The 19,893-nt window shown below is 41.9% G+C and overlaps 1 protein-coding gene across 2 annotated transcripts in view; it reads left to right on the forward strand.

The window, feature by feature from the left end:
* Nucleotides 1–19,893, forward strand: part of SPOCK3 (SPARC (osteonectin), cwcv and kazal like domains proteoglycan 3) — a 200,007-nt gene that overhangs the window by 144,007 nt on the left and 36,107 nt on the right. For both annotated transcript variants that reach the window (XM_048509463.1, XM_048509464.1), the window contains one exon: nucleotides 16,881–16,997. In XM_048509463.1, coding sequence (XP_048365420.1) covers nucleotides 16,881–16,997 — 117 coding nt within the window. The remainder of the gene's footprint in view (nucleotides 1–16,880; nucleotides 16,998–19,893) is intronic.

The following is a 19,893-nucleotide window of genomic DNA, read 5'->3' on the forward strand; positions in this document are numbered from 1 at the left end:
TTTAAATTTTGGATTGTCTCATCATAGGGTTTCTAAGGTATGAGAGGATTGGAAATGGCTCACCGTTGCCTTTTTCTGCACATTACCAACCAGGGTTAGGTCAGTGACACTGATGTTGACTCTGATAGATCCTACAGAAGTGTCACCTTCCATTAGTGCTAGTACCTAGTCTCTACCCTCCAAGGATTCCTTTGCCCTCACCACCATTGGAACTGTCTGTTCTCTTTTGCTAATGCGACCATTGATTCCTGGAGGTGGTAGGAGCATGTAATACTGGTGTTTCAGCTATGACTATCCTGCCGTGGATGACTCTGCTGGGAGATTAGCCTGTTGACAAGTCTAAACTCCTAACGTTACTGTTCTCAGCTTTGCTGACAAGCACAAACCTCTCACCATGTTAAGGTGTGCATCCAAGAGGGTGCTCAGAATTAATGTTTCTTAATTTATTCACTCCATTACTCTATTTTAAGTGATATCTTTTCACAGCAGCCCATTTTCATTTTTATGATCTTGATTATCAGATCCTACCACAGTAGTAATTAACAATTTCTTATATCTTCCTATTAGCCTAACTGCCTTGTTTCTAATTTTCTGCATGATAATTCTGTAACGGAAAGTATTATTGTTTTAATTAGCACTTTTATTACCTTAGTAAGTCTTATATTAAACGTATAATTTTATTGAGAGAGTAAGGCAATCATTCCAGCAGTACCTATTTGTAATTTAAAACATTATTGCCAACAATATAGAAAATAGATATGATAATATAAAATGAAATTGCTTATACAATAACATTTTATTATTACATTTTTATATGTGTAATTCGTTTTACATGCCAGTGACTGGATTAATTATTGTATCGCAAAAAATAAAGGTGTGGTGACATTTTTAAAAAATGTGTACTTCCTGTAGTTTTCAGTTACAACCTGAACTTCCCAATAGGGTGGATTTCAGAAGCTGCAGGCCAAAGCTCATCTGGTTAAACTTATAGTTCTTCCAGTGGCCAATGCAGGCTTCTCTGGCTGGCAGACAGTATTGCAGGCAGGGCTGACAGGCTGGCTCAATGTTTTTCTCAATACAGCACAAACTTTTGGGGGGACAGGAGGTGCTTTCCATGGCTGCACTTACTGATCTCTCTACTGCCAATCAGATATGTGACACACCAGGACTTAAAAGCCCAGCACACATTCTAGTCCTTGAAATATGTACCTGTTACACAGATGATTGATGGCATGAGGACAGGAAACATCATAGACATTGTCCACAAGTCTGCAGTGCCCATCCTGGGACTCAGACAACTGTGCCACTGGGCCATTGTCTCTCTCTTGAGTGAGAGAAAAAGCGGGCAGGAGCAGCCAACATACTAGTTAACCTTGGCCCTTTCTGCACAAATCACATAGAACATTTCCAGAATGTTTTTAATTCCCCCTTTTCTGCAATGCTTGTCTGTGCTTCCCTCCTCAAAAAGTTTCATAGCCACCATGAGGGGGTTTCAAAAAATGTGCATATCCTATGCAAGCTGAGGGAAAGATTGGCTAATTTGCAAGCTCTGGTGTTCTAAAAAGGTTTTGCTTCCCTGACAATGCTTAGCCACTTCATCATTTCTGTCCTTCAGCATCCTCAACAGAAGTTGGATGCTAAACCTGCCAGTGGAGTTGTGAGTGAGTGTCCACGTTTTTCTACCCATTTTCCTTCCCTTTGTCATTTGGTCCATGAAGATCACATAACCTAATATTAGGTTTTTGTTAGTCTAAAGTGGAAGTTGAGGAAAAGTGGGAAAGATCCAGAGCTATAACTTCTATTGTGTGCATAGCTGTAGTATGTTACAACTTCCTTTACATACCTCGACAAAATTGCAGGATCTATGCTGCATTCCATAGTCCAGTTCAGAATTTTGGTGAAACAACATGAATGTATTCTGTCTTCTTTTTTACTAGAATCCAGTTACTTTGCTTTTGATATTGAGGTTTAACATGTATTGGAAGGGTTCAGAGCTGCAATCTTAAATACCCCCCCCCCCCGAATACTCTTTACTTTTTAATCATTATTCTGGAGACTTGCCTTTCTAGCAGGATTACTCTTTATCTGAATATAGGAAGAGATGAAAGCTTTTAAAGTGGGTTTATAAGCCTTTTACGTTTATCAGAAAATGAAATTATTTTCACCTTTCTAACAGTTGAAAGTGTTAATCATACCTATTAGTTTTTCTACTTTAAAAATGTGGGATAAAATTATTTTAAGGACATCCTGACAGTCATAATTCATTTTGTTTCACTCAATCACTTTATTTCAGAAAGCACTGTTTTCTGCAAAAATAATTGGGGAGGTGGGGAACTGTATGCATTGTTCCAAAACCCTGGCTGAATTTGAAAACACAAAGAAAGCAGAATCATTTTTCTATGTTCTTTTCTTTTGAAGCAGTTAAAATACTGGAAGCATTCAACATTTGAGAGCTTCAAAGGTACACAGTGCAGAGGACATATTTTCAATAACATATCTATCTTTGAAAAGTTTTCTACTGAGCAGTAGTTCTTGTACTTGTCTGAGACCATACATTAGTAATTCTGCAATTTAAAAAACAACAACAACGTTAAGGTCTGTCTTGTAACCTAAATTTGAAATAAACATGAGAGAAAGGCAACAAGACTTAATATGAGTCCATATATTGACTGCTATAAAAGCCAGTAAATGAGCTCTGAATGTAATCACAAAGGTAAAAAAAAGAATGAAGTATGACATGTTGGAGCCATCATCTGGCATGGGAACACATCTTTAGAGTTTAGCTGAAGTCTGAAATGTGGTCTCAACATTTCACTTTGTCCTGAGCAGCATTTAATAAATGATTACATCAGAAAGGCTGTCCTATGAATGGGAAATGGAAAAGGAGCTATATTCAATGTAAGGCTCTTTCTGCATGAACGGAATAGAGCACCCCATGGACGGCAAAAACGGCATCCCTGGGGAGGCATTCACATAGCAGGCACTGCTGCAACGCAGCAGCACCGTGCTCGTGCTGCCCAAGTGGCACGGAAACTCCCCTTTTGAACCTCGCTCCCTGAGTGAGGTTTTTCAAAAGGGGCGCCTTCCAGCCGCTGCTGTGCAAAAGGCAGCGGCTGGAAGGCAGCGTTTCCCTCCCGCCTCCCCCAGCCGGCTTACCTGCTCCTGCTGGCTCCCACTGCATTGTAGAGGCCAGGGGACAAACACCCCTGGCCTCTGTCTCCAGCGCCGTCGCTCTGGCCAGGAGGGCGTGTCCCCTGACCTCCACAACACGACGGGAGCCAGCAGCAGCAGGTAAGCCAGTTGGGGATGGTGCAGCATCTTCCCCTGCACCCCTACCAGGACCATCTGTGCAAACGGTCTGGGGGGTGCATCGGCATTGTTTATGCCGACGCACTCCTGCTCAGTGTCCGTGCAGAAAGGGCCTAAGTCTTGATTCTGAGTGGATCTCCATGAACATACAAGCTCTTCCCTGCCAGTATTATCTGTCAGGTTGCCCAGAAACATTTGTCAGAAGAACAGAAACGTTAAGGCATTAAATATGAATTTGCTCAATATTGTTGCAAAGCTTCACGTTTTCTGGTTTTAGAGCAATTTTCACAGTGCAGTATATAATTTCAGTTTAAAAACCCTGTGTTTATTTTACTAAGGGGTATAAAGTCACAGTTAAGAATTTATGTAATGGTGGTCCTTTAAAATTACTGTTTTTATACAAGGACATGTGAATGGAAATAAGTAAAAAGGATGTTTTGGACTTCAACTCTTTGAATAGTCATTCAGTATTTTCAGTTGAAGCTTAGCAAGCTCACTTGAACCACTATTGTATGTGAACCTTTTAAATTAGTATTGGTATAAAATATTGATTTTAAAAGTACTGGACAGATTTGGCAATGCAGTTCTTGCCTACAAACTGAATATTATTTCCTTTGCCCAATCCCATGTGATCATCGTAATGGCTAGGGATGCTTGAGTGAATGTTCATGATTTGGTTTGATTCTCTTGAATAAAACCATGGCCCCAATTCAAACATTGAACATCCATGGCTTTGAGTGACTCTAATGATAAACCAGAAGCGGACTTGTTGAAATCAAAATCATTTTCATGTGAAAGAACCAAAAATATCAGGTAGTACATGGTTTTAATGCTATACCGCTCACGCTTTGTTTTCCCCAAAGCTGTCAACCAGTGTATTTTGGGAACCATGTGTCTAGCTCTGTGGCAACAAGCATATGGTAAAAAGAGTACTCCATTATAATTTACTTACAGTTTTCAGCTAATGCTGAAAGCACAGGGGGAAAACTTCCTTAGAGGAATGGGGCAATTAAAATCTACCAGATAATCAATCCTGTAGCCCAGCCAGTACAGCTTATTGTGGATAACAATTGGGAGAAACTGGAAAGAGATTCTGAATCTCTAGGTAGCGTCTGTATTTGGAAACTGACAGTATTATTGTATGGAAGTGAACATTATGAATGTTGTGTTTGTGCAGATGTCTACGTAATTTATGTTAACTCAGGGTGATAAAATATTTGGAAAACAGCAGAAACTTATATGGCATTGCAGTAGCACTAATCTAAATAGTATAGAACTGTGACAGTTCTCAAACTGCTGAAAATCTAACAATTCAAAAAACCTCATTCGACTGTTAAAAATTCCATTGTGAATATCCCATTGGACTTTCTGACATATATTCAAAGGCAGCAGCAAAATATACATGGATATTACAAAAAAGAGGAAGCATTTCTTTCTTTATGTCTTCTGGCATCATATCATTTTCTGACTTTTTCTGACAAAGTGCCGATGTCATCATTGACAATTTAATCAGTCTCAGTTTCATGAATCTTGTAAGCAGTACAGAGTAGTGATATAGTTATTAGAGGAAATAGATGTTGCAAGGCTAAGATGCAATGGAAAAAAGAAGCTTGTAGTTGTGACATTTGACAGTTTCTTTAAGCTGAAGGCAATGAAGCTGATAATCAACACATCCAGTTAGTTTAGAAATCTTTCATACTTTATGATTAACAACCAGATTTATGGTTAAGTGGATTACTGTCTCGTCTCTCATTGTCCACATTTTTTCTAGGAAAAAATACTCTTTATAACTGTGACACTATAACAGCTTGGCATAAAATATTTTAACAGGCAAGTCAATAATTTGTTTTTAGATTTGTAAGTAGTGTAATGGCTTTATTGTCAATCAAGGTTTATTAATAGCCACATCCAGAATCCAGTCATAGATGCAACTATGATTAACATTTCTTCAGAAGACATTAGTTGCATAATATGGGGCAAAGATGTGTATTAAATCTCTGGCATTTGAAAAATGGAAAGAGTGGAGTGGTTGGCTGTTTATAGAGTGGTTTTTCATTCGTATCTCATTTCTAGTACCAAGACTTCTTTGGAGTGGTGTTACAGCCTAAGGGGTTTGTTTATTTATTTAGAACATTTTTGTGTTGACTCTTCAGAAGACTTGTCCCAGGCAGCTTGAAAAAGAAAACATCATAAAACATAGATCATTGAGCTGCTTAAAAGGAATAACAGTTTTCAGACCCAAACACTCTATAAACCCAATCCAAAGGGGGGCAAATGGGTCTATAGAACCTGCATGAGCTTACGGTGGCACATTTTCCCACCCCACTGGTGCATTTGGCAAATGTGCCGGTGAAGTGTCCAAACTGAGAGGCGGGCGAGTGCCGTGGATCTCGGCAGCACCCATCCCAGAATGGAGGCTGGCTTTCAGAACTGTTTTGTTGTCCAAGAGAATGCCAGCACAGCTTGGGCTTTCCAGAGTCATTTCTGGAGGTGGAGCCTACATTAGTCAGCTTCCACCTAGACTTTGTTACTGAGAATGCAGCACCTGCTGCCTTGGAGTTACCAACAGGGGGACATAACTCTGTTTCAAGCAATGGAGGACTTTCATGTGACCATATAATTCTCGCGCTGCCTGAAAGTTCTCTGGAGGTGGTGGGGATGGGTGACAGTATGCCATCCCCAGCCACCTCAAGTTTTGGATTGGGCCATCCCAGCATAAGCCAGAAAACAGCTACCATCTTAGAAATGGATATTTCATATCCAGTGGCTTCCACATTGTGGAAATCGAAGAGATGGAAATGATGATTGTTTGATCTAGACCTAGAAACTACAGTGATAGATCTGGAAAAGATAGGAAATACTATAGTATAATCAGTGATCTTCAAACTTTCCAGATCCAAGACTATTCTTTAATTCCATGCAGCAGAATGGATACCACTGATTTGCAACTACATGACAGGAAGCAGGAATGTATCACAATTATATGACAAGAGGGGGAACATGGATCTCTGAACCTGCATGTACTAAACAAACGTTTCTCCATCTCTGAGGGACTTTGCCTTGCTATCCTGCTGCCCCTCTCAGTGTGCATTTCATTTTTTCCATTTGCATATGCAAACTTAGAGTAGATCCTTCAATGAAGCATCAAAACTGGCAGCTGTACAGCTAGAGATTATATATTCACCTGCAGAAGATTCCATGTTCAATTCCCAGCATCTCCAGTTAAAAGTATCAAATAGTAGGTGATATGAAAAACCTCTGCCTCTCCTGCTATTAGAGTAGATAAGATTGATTGCAATATTTTTATTCATTTATTTGCATTTATTCTTCACCTTTTACCACAGTTTCAGGATGAGTTCTGATAAAAACCATACAAAGTCCAGCATGATGAAAACACAATAAAACCCCATTCTAAAAACCCTAAAACAATCTAGAATCTCACCCCACAAAAAGGGAGAGGTCTACAGACAAATTCCCAGGTGAATAGGACTGTCCGAAACTCCAAGCATGTAGGTGCCTGGCAGCCCTCTGGAGATAGGGCAGTGTACAGTGTAGGGGCCACAGTAGAGAAGACCCTCGAAGACCCCACCCCACTCACTTCTAAAGAGGGCAGGACAGCCAGGTGGGCCTCCCCCTCCTATCTCAGCACCCAGGGCAGGAATATATGGGTGATATGCTCTCTCAGGGACCCAGGCTTGAAGCCATATAGGGCTTTATAGGTTTGCACCACCACTTTGAATTAAGTCCAACAGTGCTTTGGAAGCCAGTGCAGACTCCTCAGAATAGAAGGGTTGTGATCCTGGTGAAGTTCTTTGTCCAGCAGATGAGCTGCCCTATTCTGCACCAGCTCAAGCTATCAGACCATCTCCAAAGAGGGCATACATTACAATAATCCAGTCTGGTGGTTACCACGGGGCGCAGTTTTTAGGATAGCAGTACCAAACTTTCAGGGTATCTTTAGGAGACTCTCCTGATGATACCATCCAGGTTTGGTGAAGTTTGGTTCTGGGGATCCAAAGTTATGGACCCTCAAAGGTGTAGCCCCCATCTTCTATTAGCTCCCTTTGGAAACAATGGGGGGTGGGGGCACCCCCTATAGGAGTCCATAACTTTGGACCCCCTGAACCACACCTCACCAAACTTGGGTGGTATCATCAGGAGAGTCTCCTAACAAATCCCTGAAATTCTGGTTCTGCTATCCTAAAAACTACACCCCCTACAGACCAAAACCAAAAATATTAAAAATACAAAAAACACAAATGAGGGCGAAGCTTCAGACATGTAATAGATACTTTGTTGTCAGGTATCCAGTCGTGCAAGACACTGTAAAATAATGTCGGAGATATTGATGGATGTTGAGTTCCTGACCAAATGTTGGAATGTAGAATGTTGCTTACAATATTCTTGTAACTTTGATTTTGTGACATATCAGGGTTTCTTTACGCTCAGAAAGGAATGACCACAAGGAAAATGAATACCCAAATCAAATATTAACAACATTATAATGTAAAAGTAAATATAAGTCCTACACTAGTGAGCAGTTAGTGCCCAGCATGTTATTCAAGATGAGTATTAAATAAATACTATCTAAATATTAATATTCTAACAACATGGGTTCAGTTGCTTGGGGCCTATATTTTCAGGACTTTAAAGGATAATATCAGCATTTTAATCCTTGAGAGACTTGATAAGGGAAAAGTTGGAAAAGAAGGAATTGAAATAGGTTTACTGCTATAAAGTAAAACATATAATTTATAACTGTTTACATAAAGTTGTATTGCTGGGCATGTTTGTGAAGTTTAAAAACATAAAGGCCTTAGTTTTCTGCAAACACCCAATACTATAGAGAACTGCAAATTTCTGCATTCTATGCTGACATAACATTTGTAGTTTTGGTTTTGCCATCTGAAATATAGGGAAAAGAAGAAAACTGATTTCATAGTAAAGAACTTTGAACATTAGTAGTGTCTTTAGTCATAATAAGGCTATATTCTTTGTGTTGAACATTATAGCGTTGAAAATACTAAACTATTTACTAGTGTATTATGAAACATATCATAGCATATCTACTGTAAACAAAATAAGTCACATTAAACAATATGTTGGGATTATTTAAACTATAAAGATATGCTTTGTCCATGAATTTCAAAGTATTACCTATTGTTTAGATAATCTGAGAAAGGATCTAAGATGGGTAAACTTTCTGAAAAATGAAGTTATTAAAGGCATATTTTTATTTATTTATTTATTTATTTATTTATTTATTTATTTATTCAATTTGATAAACTGCCCTACCCCCAAAGGGCTCAGGGCGGTGTACAACAGCAAATAACAAGACAATAAAACAAATCGAATAGCCCCAATTAAAACAATACAAAACCTTAAAACTATTAAAACTATAGCAGCAGTAACCTACAAAAAATGAATGATAATAAAAGGCGTCTGGGATCAAACCCCAGTGGACAAACCCTGGGCGGGAGGGGGTAGGCAGATGGTCAGATATATAGCCAGTGCGCGGGCAACAAAAGAGGGACGGGCTCAGCGGCCGGCCCCCCCAAAAGCCCAGTGGAACAACACAGTTTTGCAGGCCCTGCGGAACTCTCCGAGGTCCCACAGGGCCCTAACTGCTGGAGGAAGAGCGTTCCACCAGGCAGGGGCCAGGGCAGTAAATGCCCTGGCCTGCGTGGAGGCCAGCCGCATCATAGAGGGGCCGGGGACCACCAACAGATTCGCCTCCGCTGATCGGAGGACGCGACTCGCGACATATGGGGTGAGACGGTCCCATAGATATGAGGGCCCCTGGCCGTAAAGGGCCTAAAGGTCAAAACCAACACATTGAAGACGATCCGGAATTCTGCTGGGAGCCAATGCAGGCGGCACAACACGGGGGTGATATGGTATCTGACTGAGACCCCCGTGAGAAGACGAGCTGCCGCATTTTGGACCAGCTTCAGTTTTCGGATCAGCCGCAAGGGAAGGCCCGCGTAGAGCGAATTACAATAATCCAGCCTGGAGATGACTGTTACATGGATCACTGTGGCCAGGTTGGTCTGGGAGAGATAGGGGGCCAGTCGCCAGGCTTGGTGGAGATGGAAGAAAGCAACCCGGGTTATTTGTGCCACCTGGGTCTCCATGGAAAGAGATGAATCCAGGTGGATGCCCAGGTTGTAAACGGAAGGGGTCGATGTCAAAGAGACCCCCTCCAGCACTGGCGGCTGAAAACCCCCGCCCCCCCTTCACAGCCCAGCCAAAGGACCTCTGTCTTCGTTGGATTAAGTTTTAACCTGCTCTGCTTCAACCAACCAGCAACTGCCTCCAGACAATGCTGTAGAGCCGCAGGGGCGGTGGCTGTCCCCGCCTCCATCAACAGAATGAGCTGAGTGACATCAGCTTATTGATGACAGATCAGCCCAAAGCTCCACACCAGCCGAGCAAGGGGTTGCATATAGATGTTAAATAACAGCGGGGACAACAAAGCTCCCTGAGGCATACCACAAGTAAGTGGGCACTGCTGGGAGGCCTGGTCCCCGCACCACTCTTGCTGACTTCGCTCCTGGAGAAACGAGGCAAGCCACTGAAGGGCAGTGCCCCGCACCCCAGCAGCAGCCAGGCGGTGGGTCAAAAGATTGTGATCGACCACATCAAACACTGTGGTAAGATCCAAGAGCACCAGCAGCGCCAATCCGCCTCGGTCAAGCTGAGCACGAAGTGTATCTGTGACAGCATCAAGGACGGTCTCCATCCCATGCCCAGCACGGAAGCCAGACTGGAAGGGATTGAGGGCCGATGTGTCCTCCAGGAAGCCCTGAAGCTGCTCCAACACCACTCTCGCAATTACCTTCCCCAGAAATGAAAGATTAAAAAACGGGGCTGTAATTGGCCAGGTCTCCAGGATCTAATGATGGTCTTTTCAAGAGTGGGCGGACCACTGCCTCCTTCAGCCCACCAGGAAACACTCCTTGCTCAAGGGAGCAATTGATGATATTCAACGGGTGGGGCCGTAACTCCTCACGGCAGGTTTTAATCAGCCACGAGGGGCACGGATCCAGAGGACAGGTAGTAGGTCTAACAGCAGCCAGGACCCTGTCAACATCAGCCTCAGCGAGCAGGGAAAACTGGTCCAAGGAAGGACCTGAAGATGGCCACGGAGCCTCCAGTTAGCTAATTGTATCAAGGGTGACAGGAAGGTCATGGCGGAGCGACGTGACTTTATCCGCAAAGAAGCTCATAAAGGCCTCACAGCCAAGAGCCAATTGGGGATGTTTAGAGCCCTCATTTAACAAGGACAGAGGTCAAATAATGCAAAACAATTGGGCTGGGCGAGAGCATGATCATTCCGTGAAACAAATCCAAATTTAGCTATAAACTCCATGAAGCTGAGGAATGTACTCAACTGCAGGTGTTTGATACAGCTATTAAAATTCTGTAGCTCATCAATTCTATGTTTATATGTGACCAGGTCTTGAAGCAGATTTACAGCACCATCTAGAGAGGTGCAACGGGCAAATGCACCAGTGGAGGTACTTACCTGGATGACTGGGCGCCACGCAATACTGTGGTGCTCAACCCAGAAGCAATGTCTTTCACCCAGGACCGCCAGTGCAAAATACTGTGCTGACCTGGCCAGGGGTGTTCGATGGATAAGGTGAGGATGGGGCTGGCCACAGTTGGTCTCCAGTTCCCGTTCATCCCCCTTGCATCAACGGAGCCATTGGCCAAGATATGCCATGATTTTCATAGTGTATCTATTCTGTGCTATGGGTGAGGGGGTTTGTTTTTAACTGTATGGATTTCCTACAGCTCGGGAGAGCACTTTGCAGTGGGCAGAGCAGCATCAAAGCTGTGGATGGAGCTATTATTTTGAGAAGAAATTAATTTAAACTAAGTTTGTAAATCTTGATAGGCCTTCATGCCTGTAGTGGTGGAATGATAGGTCTTCTAAAGACAATCAGATCATTCTTATACATATGTAATTCAATAGAAATATTTTTAATATTATGATACATTAGTCATACAAAGAATGCATGTGTGGAATATGAATTTGAAGCAGAAAGAATAATCAGTTGCAGTTCCCTGATAAATCAACAATATTTGTATCAATTATCTCATATCATGGAACAACTCGAGTATAAAGAACCCATGTGCTTGGTTATAAAACAAAGAAATCAGACTGTTTTTATTTATTCATTTTAAGGTGTGCTCTAAAAAATCAGAAGCTTTAAAAGGTAGCAGATGGCAAGAATGCTTAGATGGATTATAAACTTTTCACTGTTAATGAACAGGCGATGCTATGAATAGAAGCAAGGAACTGTGACTTCCTTACCCTTCAATTATTATAATGCTAAATCAGCGTCATTTGCCCATGGGGTTCATTGTATGAAAATGATGCTGTTCTGGGACTGTGGAATAGAACTTTGACCAATGGGACAGAGTATGCAGCAGGCTTGAAATTAAAGAGCACTGAATCATTTAAAAAGATGAAAGCTGATAGTTGGGAATCTGAGACTGATAAAAGAATGTATATGGGACATACTTTTTTATAAAGATTATGTTGGTGAGTACAGGAAAAAGAAACAAGAGGTCATGCTGTAAAATATAGTTGCCTGAGAGCATGGGAGATAAATTTTTAAATAAACAAATGGCACCCATGGAAGCCTGAGGCTTTTTATGGCTACCACTACAAAATAGCATTGGAGGCAGAACACAGACTGGCCTTAAGGTTGGAAACACCATTGAATACTAAGCAAGGGAAGATTTTGGAAAAAGTTGGCCAGTAAGTTTGCTGAAATGGAATTTAAAGTACTTGTAATTGTATGAGTGCAAATTGTGATGTGCAGTGAGAGGATCAGTAATTATTGTATTTATACCTTTAAGATTTATATTCCTTCAGTTACACTGCACCACACGTATATATGGGCAGCCCAGTCCAGAGGGGAGGAGCAAAGTGCATTCTGGAAGTGGTGTGGGCTTGCACCAACATGTTTACCAACCTCACTGGTGTTAGTGGCATCTACACTGGGGGGGGGGGGCGGGGAAGGGCAACAGGATATCACATGACTGAATGCTCCCTAACACAACATCTGTAACTATGGAAAACTTCACATCCTAAAAAGGTAGACTGCAATACTTGTTGTTAACATTCTGTGTGCTTGTTTTTAAAGCCTGTATTCCAGCCTTCTAATAAAAAAACACTCATTTTTTTCCCTGTGGTGAGGATTCAGCTTTCCACTGTCATCTGAAGACTAGCCATTTGCTCTGGAATTGTCATACTTCATTCACTAAGTGTTAATGGAGAGTTCAGTGTAATTGGCAACCTGGAAATTTCAAGTAATATTTAGCTCTCACTATTTATGTGGGGAGAACATTGTGGAAGTTTAATGGTGATGTAGCCTTGTATTAGGTGCTACACAGAACTCCCATTTCAGTTTCATTTTTAAAGAAGAGTAACCATTCAGTAGCACGCTCAGTAGGATAATCCCTTGTCCGAAAAATGGTACCATCCTTGGTAGAAACTGAATATATTCTAATTACAGTGTTTGAGCCTTGGTGGAAACAGTGAATTCTGCCTTTGCACTGCAGGCCTCCAGATATGATGATCTGTATATTGATGATGATGATGATGATGATAAATAACTGCATATTAGTTTCTCTTTTTAAAACTAGTTGATATCCAATATAGTGAGGTGTTCAAAGGAAATCAAGAAGTGAAATTAATTATTTCTGTGTGAGATAAATGGTTGATCAATCAGGGTAGAATCATATACATTTGAAATTTGGACCCAGGAGCACTTTCTACAGACACAGACAGGTTACTGGAGATGTCCCTTGAAAAATTGTTAACACTTATTCATTGTTTATGTTTTTCATTTAAACTTGGTCAGGAAGGGCAATATACAAATGTAATAAAACAAATAAAATACAAATAAATAAGTAAAACATATGTACATATAGTTCAGTTGAGTTTATTTGCAGTCATTTGACCAGCAGATAAAACCTGAGAGGATTGTCTATGCACAACTCTTTTGGCTTTATTTTAAAAAATGGTACTCTGTAAGAAATAGTACCCTTATCCTCAAGTAAAAAGTTAACAATAAAATTATCTGAAAGTCTGATGTGTGTGTGTGTGTGTGTGTGTGTGTGTGTGTGTGTGTGTGTGTGTGTGTGTGTGTGTGTGTGTGTACTTCAATCTTGTAACCTGTTTCATTGGATACATATAGTACATGTAGCACCTTTTTATCTGTACCCTTTGATTCAATTGTATTGAAAGATATGAAAATATACAATTAGTTTCTGCACAGTAAATTAAGCACTGAAAGAAAATTCATTGATTAGCATTTCAAAATATTCTACTTCCAATCAATAAATTGTATTCAAATAACAACCACAAATTGTATCATTTATGTGAAAACACATTAAGCAATTGGTTCCTCTTACTTTTTCTGTATTTTGGAAGTTATTTATGAAACATGTATGATGGCACCTTTACATTTCTTCATGTGTCTGTAGTTAAATATGTTGATTTTTGTAAAGACAGTCTGCTTCTAGCACTTTGAGTTGATAGAACAGAATAACCTTTGCGCTAGAGACTTCATTTAGCCGTACTAATTCTTTTAATGGCTGCTAGAATTGATTGTAAGAGCAAGAGTGCCTGCAGTAGTATAAGGCAAAAAGAAAAGCATTTCTTGGCAGGTTCCTGAGTGGATTCATCTGATTTAATATGCATTTTTTGATTACTGTCTAACCTTCCACAACCTTTACTGTCTGTCTTTTGTCATTAAAGATTCATCGGCTAGCCTATTGGGCGAAATAATAGTCTGAATTACCTCATCTTGACCTATTTTAAATCAGTGCAGGCCAATATGTAATATATAATTTGAGTAGTATGCCTTCATAGGGGGAAAAGGCTTTTTCATTTTTAAAATGTAGATAAATGGGGCAATTTATACTCATATATAGTTAGCTAGTTAAAGTATATCATTGGTGCACTATAACCTTGATTTGGCATTCTGGCTATAGCAAAGCCCGAGACTTTAATTGAACTATGTATTATGAGAGGTTTAGAATTTGCATGGGTGTAATTATGCAGTGGGGAACAGGTTATAGTTTATTATGCACTGTGTGGCAACTCCATTTGGTTCATGACAATTTGAGAATTCACTTACCAAAGCTTCTAGTTCTGCATGCATCACAAGGGGGGACTTTTTAAAATGCATATGTTTTTAACCCCAGGGATTATTTTATTTATTTATTTAAACATTTTATGCTGCCTTTTGTTACAATTCAAGGTAGCTTACAATAACAGTTGAGAAAATTTCTTGTTCCACAAGAACAAAATAACAAACCTGTGTAGAGTGCCGTCTCACCTAATTTTCATTATTTTTTGTTCAGAATAGGATTGAACAATACTGAAAATATTCGGTAAAATTTGGATTTGGGTTTATTTGGGCATAAAATTATTTGTATGCCCAAATAAGATGAATAACATATTCGTTATACTCGAATATATTCAGGTATAATGAATAATTCCGGTCCAAGTGGGGTTTTTTTGTATTTTTTGAAGCTTTTTGGGTTCTGGCCTGTATGGGGGCATTTATAAAGCTAGAGGCACCAAAATTACGTGGTATCTTCAGAAAAATCCCCTGATGATGCCACCCAGGTTTTGTGCAGTTTGGTTCAGGGGGTCCAATTTTATGGACCCCCAAAGTGAGTGCCCCCATTGTTTCTAATGGGAACTAATAGGAGATGGGGGCTACCCTTTGAGATTTATATAGAGATTTATATAGATTCCTAACAATGCTTGTACTATAAAGTGCTACTTTCTAAGTTTATGTGGCCTGATTCACATCAGAAGAATTTCACACATTCTTTCACAATGCCCTGATCCATCATAATAGTGACTTTTTATCCAGCAAGAAGAGGCCAGGCTGAGAGATTGTCAGAATAAGAGAAGGCATGTTAAAACAGATTATTTGGGGTGAATGGGATTATTGTTTCCCTATCTGATATAAAACACATTACACCATGTGCTATTACTATCAGTAGTACTGTTAAGTTGTTAATGGTGAGGCACAAAAGTTCCATGTGTGCACTCTACCCTGAATGAAGAATGACCAAGGGATGCTGATAGTGACACAGTCTGCTGTGTGTCACACACACACACACACACACACACACACACACACACACACACACACACACACACACACAAGCCTTTATTGGCATATAAAACAGGACAAAATTTTAAAACAAAACTAGGTTAAGAAATACAGTTAAAATTACTAATTTCCAATATAAAATTTGCAACAGTTTCACAAAAGAGTACATCAGAGCTGTTCAGGAGATTGGGTATCTTATAACACTCATGCCACTGAGAACATTGCAAGAAAATGGAATTCATGTATTTCATGCGTATCTTATTGTAGTCCATGATCATCTGGAGAGCTGCAGGTTGCAGACCCCTAGAAGGACAGCAACCAGCAGGAGATGTATATTGTAGTGGGGGGGGGGGGGCTTGCTGGTGATACTAGAAGTGACACTAAGGCACTGGTGAAGCACAAGTTGCCCCCCTTACTTTCTTAAGTATATTTCACCCACTACCCAGCCAACCAGTAGCAGGTAAAGGTGGTGGGTTATAGGTGGATTACTTCATTCCTGGAAATCAACTTCTTAGTTGACAGACTTAGGGACAGTTTTACTTTCAATTAAGCTGTCTCTAGCAGCCATTTTCAGATCAAGGTTTTCTGCTGTACTGTTGTGGTTACAGTGAAGTTGGTTATGAGCCTCCTATGTGTCCTCATCTTGATGACACTGAAGTGCCCTTGCATATTCAATCATTAACTTTTCGAAAGCTGTGAAACATGAAGCTGCTTCTTGTGTTTCTAGCCTAATGTTGACTATGTCAAAGGCACCAGTTCTCCAAAATGGCTTCCAACTGGCATCACCTTTCTGAGGTATTAGCAGAGGTGGGATCCAACCAGTTCTCACCACTTCTCTAGAAGTGGTTACTAATTTTTTCTGAGTGCCGAGAAGGGGTTACTAAAGCAACCACCCTGCCCAATAGGGACTGGAGATGCGTGTGTGTGGTGGCGCCACTGTTTGAATCCCACCACCATCGGAACCTGTTATTAAAATTTTTGGATCCCGCCACTGGGTAATAGCCTTTTCTACTTGAGCAGTTCTTTTAGAATTGGAGATATCTAGGACTGTCTGCATGTAATGTACTTTGTCAATGAGCTATGGACTCCTCCCTCTTTCTACCCAGGTTTTCAATTCAGTTAAGCTTCCCCCCCCCCCCAATCTGCTATTTTATTTCAATAGTGATTGGATAACAAATATTCTTTATGAAGATGCTTGACTCTGTCAAAAACAGTGTATAAAGCACAGCACATTTAAAAATTACATTGGTTATATAAAAAGTAGTATCAAGTATTTTTCCTAATAATATTTGCTGAGAAAATAATTAATTACAAAATTGTTGCCTGTATTTATTTTTAATTTATTTATCACAAAATGAAAGATTGACTTTATATATAGCCCAAAAAGACTAAAGAACTTTTCATTTTGTTTTGCAGTCTGCAGTGATCTGGAGTTCAGGGAGGTTGCAAACAGACTGCGAGACTGGTTCAAGGCACTTCATGAAAGTGGAATTCAGAAGAAGACTAGAGTTGTACAAAGACCTGAAAGAAGTAGTGAGTAATTATAACTTCTTATATCTCTTTGAGAAAATCTGAATTAAATTTTCCACATAACTTTTATGTCTCCAGTGGGCTACAAACTGATTTTCTCGCCCATTTGCTATCAAAACACTTAATATGCATTCAAAAGTTAATTTTGTTATTGGGGTGCTCTGCAGGAAACAGAACTATGCTTTTGTATCAGGGTGTAAAAATCTCTTCAGGCTTATTCAAAAGATAATTTAGCATGGCATCACACAGTGAGTGTTCAGGTTGTCAGTTGTATAGCTATTGTTCAACACTGTATGTAGCTTAAATATGGTGGAAATGGTTTGATACAACCTGATAATTAGGTGCCTTATGAGGGAATGATAAAAAATAAAAGCGCTTTGTTGCAGTTGAGTTCAGTGTGTACAGTGAGTATTGCACAGTAGTTCATAAACATTAGTAAACTTTGTATAATAATGCAGGAACATATAGAAAAAATATCCTTGTAAGAGCTTGTCATTTGAAAGATTCAGTCCAAACAAGAAAAATTACCTGTGAGATATTAGCATGTACATTCTGATTTTTCTTCCTGTTATTGTTACAAAAAGAAGTTGCAACAAAAATCACTAGGTTGTGTAATTACTGTTAGGCTTTGTTTAAAACATCAATTATTCTATGCAGTGATACATTTGGGAGTGGTTTCCCACAGAGAAGTCAAGGCAAATTAGATGTTGTAAGCACTGAACTTGGACCTTTCATTAACACAACCAGCCAACTCTGTGAATTGCTCCTGTGTGTTGTTTAATACAGCTTGCCCACTGCTGATACCCTACCTTGATACCTTCACTTCTGTTTTGTAGATGTTAAGAACTTCTGAAACTTTTGTTGGATTATGGCCTCTATATGCTCCAAATTTGTACCTCGGTGTGATTACTCATGCTGAAGCAATAATAGTATAAAGCCAATGTAAAATAAAGATGGATCTGTTGTTCCAGAGTTCCTTTTTCTTATTTTGGAAGGGGAAAAGAGAATACGTAAAAGTGCAAAGTAGAAAATCTATGCTGCTTATTGTAATTTCTTAAAAGTAAAGATTTACACTTCAGAGAGTATGCTGTTTGTTTGGAATCCGGCAATCATATAATTTAAACAAGACAGCCATAAACATCTACTGCTGCCCTGAAAACTGAGACCTGTAGATACAAAATGCATTCTCATAGCCAAGGCCTTACAGTCTTCTGTGAGGAATAGAAGAAACCATTTGCTGCAGATGGTGAGACTTACTTCGCTCAATAAACACACAACAACGACAGGCTGGAAAGGAATGGGCCGCAGGCCGTTTATTAATAATCAATAACATAACAACATGAACTACATACATGAGAGCTGGGCGGCAAACGGGTCGCACATCACATCCCAATCTCCATTGGGAAACTGGCGGGAAGGGAAGCCCCAGAGATAACACTCCTGCTTGCTTCCACCCTTCCCGCCCATGCTGAGGAGACGAGCACCGGCTAAGCCCCAAGGCGCCCTAACGGCCCCGGGCCCCTCCTCTCCGTGCTTGCTGGGGGGGTGGTCGGGCACCCGGCCTGCAAGCCACAAACTCGGCCGCCGACGGCCCAACTCAACCCCACTCCCTGGGGAGGTGTCGGGCAGCGGTCCCGGCCTGCCCGGCCTGCCAGCCTGCCCGCCCCACCCCGGCCCTTCCGCTTGGGGCACAAGCCTGGGAGACCTGTAGCCGGAGAGGCTGCGTTCTCTCCCCAGATGTCGCTGACACCGTTTGCCAAACCCGCCACGAGCTGCCCTCCCTCGCAGCTCCCCACGCCCAAGCTCCTCAAGCCTGAGCTGCTGTCCAGATCGAACCTGCAGCAGAGGAGGGTATGTTGCACCGACTGGAGCCACTGAAGTCCATGCCTCCCACTGGGACAGGCAGACGCCATCCTGCTCAAAAGAGGCCCTTATTGCTCCCGGTGTGATTTGCTCCGATGGTCCGCCAACCCGACCCCCCGAGGGGAGAGCACCACCTTGGCGGCCGCCTTTGTTAACTTTTCTGCAGGCCCTGGGTCCACGGCAGTGGGATCCACAGCTCCACTCCAGTGGACTCTGCTGCAGCATCTCGGACCATACCAAAGAGTCATGCCAGGGCGATGCCTGGCAAAGCTCCCTGAGAGTGGTGGCCACCGCATAACGGAGGTCAAGGCCCGGACCTGGCCGGGAGATCCTCCTCTCCCAGGTGGATAACCAGGGAGATCCGGCGTGGCCAGTTGAAAAATGTAATCTATGATCTTGGGCTCCAGCTTCATGCCAAAGCATCGCCCCTGCCCCATCCAGGCAATCCTTATGTGTGCCCTGAGTCCGAGATGCCAGCCCCAGTCGGAATTGCAGGCGTAGTCCCCCGACTCTGTTGACGAGTGCTGTGCCCCACGACCCACACCTCGCCGGATAGACGGTCTGTGGCGTCCCTGGAGAGGCACTCTCGCAAAGGAGATCAACAAGTCAGATGTGTGAAGCGTAGGCCTATACTCCCAAAAAAAGCCCCGACCGCCACCACCTGCCCAGCGTCGCGGATGTCCTCCTGGGCCCTGCCCTCCTGAGCTCGCGGTGGTGGCAGCCCCTATCCCGGAAAGGAATTGCAGGCCGAACTTCCGCTGACTGTAGCAACTCCAGCCCGGAACACTGCAAGCATCTGGAACCTGGTGAGGGGGGGACCCGTCCTCATGCACCAGGAGCGATATGCCGTAGCAAATCGTGGCCTTAAGTGCCGGAGCCAAGCAATGAGGGAGGGCGAGGGCAGATGGCGATCTTCCGGCAAGACTGGCATGAGTGACCCAGGCTGCGTGGCCCTCCTGGTCAGTCTTGGAATGGACAAGCACGAGGTGCTCCCTTTGGAGCGCCCGATTGGAGGACGGCCGGTCCCTGGATCGGG

The sequence above is a fragment of the Sphaerodactylus townsendi genome, linkage group LG10, assembly GCF_021028975.2.
Source record: "Sphaerodactylus townsendi isolate TG3544 linkage group LG10, MPM_Stown_v2.3, whole genome shotgun sequence".
Classification (NCBI taxonomy): domain Eukaryota; kingdom Metazoa; phylum Chordata; class Lepidosauria; order Squamata; family Sphaerodactylidae; genus Sphaerodactylus; species Sphaerodactylus townsendi.